Raw genomic sequence first — 7,120 nt, forward strand, 5'->3', positions numbered from 1 at the left:
AGTATTTCCCCCATTCCTATATTATTCCCTATGATTTTGCTCTAAAAGATGGCTTTTTCCACATTATTCCAAATCTTAAAAAGCATGTCTATTGGAAAGTTGGTAATGAGTTTCTATTGACATTTGGAAAGACCCATGGATTCCGAATCGGTCTTAGACATAGTTAGTCCATAGAAGGTGTTAAATACCTCGATCCATCCAGTAAAACTTGGACTTCAATCCTAGGTATTATGGATTATAAAATGAGCTAATTAAGCATACAATGCTAATATACACACTCAAAGCATAGCAAAAGTAAGGTTAGGAAGAGAGATCAAATTGACATACATATATCCAGCTAGCTCTATATGATTAGTATACTGAATTAAAATCATGCATATTTAAAATTACAAACTTCCCCTATCATGACACACATTTCTAACATATCATGATTTATTAGCATTCAAATCACATGGACATAGGGATCAGGATCATGCAAACATGGAGTATCATACAAAATAAGTATAGCAAAGCATTCATATCACATTAAATATGGGGATTAGGGTCATGATATACAAAATAACCATTTAACATGATATACAGGGATTTAACATCATAAATAAAGAGAAAATCAATATATATGTATATATCAAAATTACGAAAATACCCCTAACCTATAATAGTTTAGAAGAAATGAAAACATTAATAATGGGGATGGAGAAGACCCTATACATAAAATTAGTGATTAAAATTTTGAAAAACACTATAAAATAACCCTAAAACATCTAGGATAACAAGAAGAAAACTTCAAAACCATATCTTACATGATTGAAACATCGATTCAAATTTGTGAAAATCTGTACTGAAAATAGACTATAAAAGGAGTAAATCCAAATAAAAATATCAAACCAAACCTAAAAATCTGGGAAAAATAATCGGGGAAGAAATTATAGAGATAAAACTACAACATTGAAGAAAAAAATGTTTTATAAGGTGTTCTTAGGGTCAAAGATGAGTTTCTTTTGTTTCTTCGAGTTTCAAAGTCTTATAAGGTGTTCTTAGGGTCTTAGAACATGTCTAGGTGCGAGTCTTAGGCAGCAAATAAAATATACGAGTAATGTCATGCTTAGATTCAGAGAATCTCAACAAAACCGCAAGGCTAGCATGTAATGGCTTCTTGCTGATATGCATTGAAGTTTGGCCGACATTGGCCATATGACAAATGTCATCAACTTGAGTTAGTACAATGCGAACTCGGGCTGACTCAATGGGCTTGAACTGGGCGGGCCCTTTTCCTAAAGCATGATCTATTAATGGTCTTTGGGAGTGGTATGAGTCCATTATAGACATGTCAAAAGCATTAATTATATTTTGAAAACATATTTTAAAACAAATTGAAACCTCCCTATACCAGTATGGATGCTTGGGTTACTCCCAAGGGTAAGGAAGAGGACTCTCAATTATAAATAAAAGATTCCATCATGTCCCAGGGGATTGCGATTCATTATCGCAAAGCCCTTCAAAGGGGAAAAAATGAGGTGTCTAGAGACACATTTCTCTGGCCCATAATTTAGCATTCCAAGTTATATTAAAAAAATTGATATCTTTGGAAAATTTGGATTTTATTAATGCTTAATTAGTTTTTTATGTTTAGTCTATAAGTTGGAAAACTAGGGCACCATTTGATAACGTTTATGCTGTTTCTATGTCTAGAAATAGTAGAATCGGATTTTCACGTTTTTAAAAACAAAAACGGATTTTTTGATGTTTGATAAACCTATTTCTTGAATCATTTTTTGAGACATAATGCCACTAAAAAACTTAATAATATCATTGGATGCCCAAAAGGGAGAGACAATTCGGTTGCCTCTTTTTAGGTTTTATTAGTTGAGAGATTTATCGAGCACAACAACATTTTTTTTCTCTCAAATTAGTTTCTAGAAACGACGAAACAAATCGGACTTGTTTCGTCAAAGTCATTTCTAGAATTGTAAATAGACATAAATTTTGATTTATGTTTCTAGAAATGGGTGAAACAGAACAACTTTGTCAAGCATTTATTTGGTTGTTTATTTGTTTTTGAGAACAAAAAAACGCAGAAACGAAACATTGTCAAAAGATGCCTAGGTTTTTTACTAGCGTGAGTCACTTGAGTCTAGTAAAAGAAACATGAAGCCTACTTAAGAGTCATAAAGATTCACTAATATTTAAATATTACCAGATCGATTTGAGTTAGTTGGAGTTTTCAAAGCTCAGTGTTTTTACTTGAGTCATAATGAACTCTCCCAGTTTGATTTTTTTCTCCCTATTGCCTCATATACTATTCATAGACCATAAGTTTTATGTTCATTGTTTGTAATATTAGCTTTTTTTTGCCCTTCTCACCTATGAAACAAACATAGTTTCTGGCACTCCTTACCTAGAGAAATGGAACAAAAAGCATTTAATAAAACTGTTTTCGTTTCATTTATTTTTAGAAATAGAAATAGAAATAGAAATTTCTACCTATTTATGGTTCAAAAAATGACCCGGCGAAATAAGTTCTGAAACAAGTAGAACTTGTTTCGCCTTTTCTAAAAATGACTCGTGGCCATTCTTTCGTTAGTTACTATCGACTTCTAGAAACATAACTTATCAAACACCTTCAATTTTGTTTCTGTTTTTAGAAACAAAAATTTATGTTTCTACTGTTTCTGATGGGCCCTAAAAAAAGGGTCTTCCTAGGCGTCACCATGCCTTGTTAGTATACCATTTCTCACCTTTTTTTTTTTTTTTGCTATGATAGTATTTCTCATTCCATAGTATATGGTTTTTTTTTTGGGTAGAATAGTATATATGGGTTAGTAGTCCATGTGATAGAGGACTCACATACATCTCAATGGCTAAATTTTAGTAAAATTACCAAATGTCATTAAATGGAGATAAATAAAAAATATAAAACGGCATCTTTTGTATTTTTAGCTACTTCCTCAACTCATTTCAACTTGGATTTGCATTTGAAGGGGGATGGTGTTCACTTTGGGTAGACCACAGGATCCGGTCAAAGCATTGGTTGGCCCATTGGCTTGGATATGAAAACCGGATATCCAGTAGAACGATCTCTCTCCACGAAACCCTAACACACTTTTTTGCTCTTTATATCCCAAAAACCCTCCAATAAAAGCCTCTAGCTCTCGCACAGACACGCTCTCTCTCACATTCTCGCTATAGTGCGTCTCTGCAAGACTAGGGCTCTGTGAAGGAAGATTGTTCTTCTCGAGGTACGTATTTTCTTCATTTTTCCAAGCAGTTAATGTTGTTCGTCTGTCGTCGCTAATTCGAATTGATCCTCAGTCTCTGTTTCCTCAGATCTGCTGTAAAACATCTTTGGCGAGGATAACCATGGCTCTGGTGAGTGTTTCAGATGTCTTCTTACGTGAAATGTTATCATTTCGTTTCTTTTTGATGGCTTCTATGACTTCTCATTTATGCCTTGAACATGCATCCTTAAATGATTTTGCAAGTTAATGTTGTATTTTTTTTTTCCTGATTGACGGTTAGTATTTTTCTTTGAGAAAGACAAACTTTTTGTTGTTATAATCTTATGATTCTTTGAACGGAGATTGAAGCCTTTATTGATAGATTGAAAAGCCCATTTAGTTCCATGGATTCATTTCTAGCATCCCGCTTTCTTGTAATTGGAATAATTCTGTCTTGGAAGTTATTCAAGGAATCTAGTAGTGTAGCACCTCAGCGAGCAGAGTACATAAATTGAATGAGCATTTGAGGATGATTAATTTGAACTTCCAATCGTATATTTTTTTCTGAATTATAAACAAATTGTTTTTACCCATTCACAGACTTTCCATGAAGACTTTCGATGATACTTATTATGTTTTATATACCTCGCAGGTCTTGCATGCAGGAAAAAATAACAAAAATGCCGTCAAGGCGCTTATTGCTGCGGAGTACAGTGGCGTCCAGGTTCAGCTGGTCAAGAATTTTGAGATGGGTGTTTCAAACAAAACTCCCCAGTTTATTAAGATGAACCCTCTTGGAAAGGTGCATCACCACATAGTTTGGATAATGTTTGGGTCGTTATTTATGTGGGTAGTGTTTGATGTAGAATAAATGAAATTGCTACGTATATGTGCAGGTTCCTGTGTTGGAAACACCTGATGGTCCTGTGTTTGAGAGCAATGCCATTGCACGTTATGGTAAGAAACTGTTACCAAATTTATTTTTGAATCAATAAATGTTAGAGAAACTTAAAATTCTGTTTTACTGGATGCAGTTACTCGTTTGAAGAGTGAGAATCCTCTGTACGGGTCTTCCTTGATCGAATATGTAAGAATTGAGTTTACATGAACATCTTTTTTAATTAGTACTCGATGTGTTTCAAACTTATCATTCATTTGTACTGTCAGTAAAAATGATATCAATTTTTTAATCATACTTGGTGGGTCTTGTTTAAACCAGGCTCATGTTGAGCAGTGGATTGATTTTTCTACAACTGAAATTGACTCCAATATTGTGCGTTGGTTATACCCACGAATTGGAGCTGTTGGGCCGTACCTTCCCCCGGTCAGTCTTGCACTCTAATTTTCTTTATTTGTGTTGATTGACATGTAACATGTAGTATACATGCTTGATGGCATAAATTGCTGACCAATGTTTTGCTGCAAAAAGGCTGAGGAAGCTGCTATTTCTGCTTTGAAGAGAGCACTTGGTGCTTTGAACACACATCTTGCTTCCAACACTTACTTGGTTGGACATTCTGTCACCCTTGCTGACATCATCTTGACCTGTAACTTGTGTTTGGGATTTTCTCGTGTCATGACCAAGAACTTTACCTCGGAGTTTCCACATGTTGAGCGTTACTTCTGGACCATGGTTAACCAGCCCAAATTCCACAAGATGTTGGGTGAGGTCAAGCAGACTGAAGCTGTTCCTCCAGTTCAGTCAGCGAAGAAACCTTCTCAGCCCAAAGAGCCTGTTAAACCGAAGACCAAGAATGAGCCCAAGAAAGAGGCAAAAGAAGAGGCAAAGCCTAAGGCTGAAGATGCTGATGAGGAAGAAGAGGCACCAAAACCCAAAGCAAAGAATCCCCTTGATCTATTGCCTCCTAGTAAGATGGTATTGGATGAATGGAAGAGGCTCTACTCAAACACCAAGACCAACTTCCGTGAGGTTGCCATTAAAGGTATTGCCTGTGAACTTTTTTAGCTTTTATTAATCTCTTCATGGCCTGGCATGACAATAAATGATGATTGTGCCATGTGTGACTAAAAAGTGATACATATGTTAAACGAGAATTCCATACATTTATGCTGCAAGCAATGTCTTATTTACTTGATACGTTTGTAATATTCTTTCACTTTAATGTTCAAGAGACTTAGCTCCATGGTCAATATTGATCTTTCTCCCCTTATCTGGACTAGTACCAAATCGATCTGATCTTTCATTCAGCTGGGGTTGGCTGATCTGCAGGCAGTATTGGGTCTTTCCTCTTGGATCATCTGATCATGTGCTTTCATTATATGGATTATGTTGATTATGGCTTTTAGTATCCCAGAATTATATGGATTCTGGTGCTATTAATCCTTACTTAGTGGCCCTGGTGCTTTTGGGTAACAGCAACTGAAAAACTTTTAGCTTTTAGGTTGTGATGGATAGAACTGTAGCAATCTCTATCTGAAAACGGTTTTGCGTGGAAGTTGATGAAATATTGAGACTTCATATTCTGTACAAACTTTTATATCGTGCATATGGGCGTCTGGTTGTAGTCCTGGGTTTAATAATGACTTTGGGATGCTAGATTTTTTTTGTTGTTGTGACTGTATCCAAAATACAGTTTCATTGTAGCAAGTGGTTAAACATGTATGTAGTTTCTATATCTATAAATGCTCTTAATGCAAGATATAAACTGTGTCCTAAATAGGGATCCAATTTCACAAGTAGTGAAAGATTACAATGAAAATTGAGGATCTGATCAGCACTGACCATTGCCAATATGGATTCAGATCTGTAAAAAAGCCTTAAAAAATAAAGGAAAAGGAAAAATATGGTAAGATGCTGTTCCTTACTGAAAGTGGGATTGGATCAGTCAACTGATCTGTACTGGATAAACCATGCATTTAATCTTGTGTCTAATCACATCCCATGGCATAAATACTAGATTTGACAACCCAAGGTCGAAGGAAGCCCTTTTGGATAAGCAGTTTGTCTCTCGGTTTTTATTTATGATCTTCCAGCAGACTCTCTAAAATGTGTTCCAGATTTTCTAAGAATTGATATAGTATATTGGTTCGCTCTACCCTTGATCTTTTTTATTTTAAAACCATAATATTTCCTCGAACCTGATGCATCAAGATTTCATCAAAAAGTTAAAAAAGGGGGGTTGGGAAGGAGGGGGAAGAAGAAGAAACTTGGTACAACCTCATGGTTGGGACAGGTCTTTCTCCATACACCTACTTATGCCGAGACTTAGGTTGACAATAGCAATAAATATCTCATCATTGTTAGGAAGATTTAGTTAACTGATGTCTTTGAACCACTTCCTAATAGTAAAATATGTAGTTTACACACAGGTTATTGGATTCGCAGTAGAATTTTTAGTAGTCTAGCAAAATGCAAATTTTCTTAGGGATGGGCTCTATGGCAATGCGACTGTTAAACTGTTGCATGGCTCTGACGCCTTGGTGGTTAGGTATATTGTATGCCTTTGGAAAAATAGAAGTTTGGTATCTTGAAAATTGTTGGGTAGTCACCCTGCCTTGCATACCTTGCCCTTGTTACCTTGTAAAAAGTGTAAATAATAGTAAGGATTATGGGGCATGGTGTTGGCTCAACCTGCATAGAACATGTTAGTTGACGTCTCAAAATTAATATTTTATAGCCAACAATGTTTCAATTTATTTAGCGGATGCTGATGTTAACCTTTTTATATTAGTATAACACCCTGTAAGGCTAGATAAAGATCTAGTTCTTTTCTCCATTAGATGATATAGAAAGAGAATATAGCTATACGCAGTTTTTCATGCCAAATGCTTTCTTTCTTTTTTTGACAATTTTTTCTTCCTCAGTTTTATACATATGCTATAAATTACCTGCAGTATTGTAGGAATGCACGTATGAAATAGAATTGCAAAAAAGAATTGCC

The 7,120-nt window shown here is 35.3% G+C and overlaps 1 protein-coding gene across 2 annotated transcripts; it reads left to right on the top strand.

Moving 5' to 3' along the window:
* Nucleotides 1-3,092: 3,092 nt before the first annotated feature.
* LOC122078657 (elongation factor 1-gamma-like) lies at nucleotides 3,093-5,369 on the top strand. Of its 2 annotated transcripts, none has more exons than XM_042644742.1 (7): nucleotides 3,093-3,239; nucleotides 3,328-3,369; nucleotides 3,871-4,020; nucleotides 4,115-4,175; nucleotides 4,253-4,305; nucleotides 4,438-4,542; nucleotides 4,648-5,369. In XM_042644742.1, the coding sequence occupies exons 2-7, from the start codon at nucleotides 3,361-3,363 to the stop codon at nucleotides 5,182-5,184; spliced, it is 915 nt and encodes a 304-aa protein (XP_042500676.1). In that variant the 5' UTR covers nucleotides 3,093-3,239; nucleotides 3,328-3,360; the 3' UTR covers nucleotides 5,185-5,369. The 2 variants fall into 2 exon arrangements, with proteins under 2 accessions (XP_042500676.1, XP_042500677.1); XM_042644743.1 differs by having other exon boundaries at nucleotides 3,115-3,239; nucleotides 3,313-3,369.
* Nucleotides 5,370-7,120: the final 1,751 nt, after the last annotated feature.

The sequence above is a fragment of the Macadamia integrifolia genome, chromosome 5 (assembly GCF_013358625.1).
Source record: "Macadamia integrifolia cultivar HAES 741 chromosome 5, SCU_Mint_v3, whole genome shotgun sequence".
NCBI lineage: Eukaryota > Viridiplantae > Streptophyta > Magnoliopsida > Proteales > Proteaceae > Macadamia > Macadamia integrifolia.

Coding starts and splice junctions, on each gene's coding strand:
- LOC122078657 (XM_042644742.1), top strand. Junction 4,021..4,114: donor AGATGAACCCTCTTGGAAAG/GTGCATCACCAC, acceptor GTATATGTGCAG/GTTCCTGTGTTGGAAACACC. Junction 4,306..4,437: donor GGTCTTCCTTGATCGAATAT/GTAAGAATTGAG, acceptor TGTTTAAACCAG/GCTCATGTTGAGCAGTGGAT.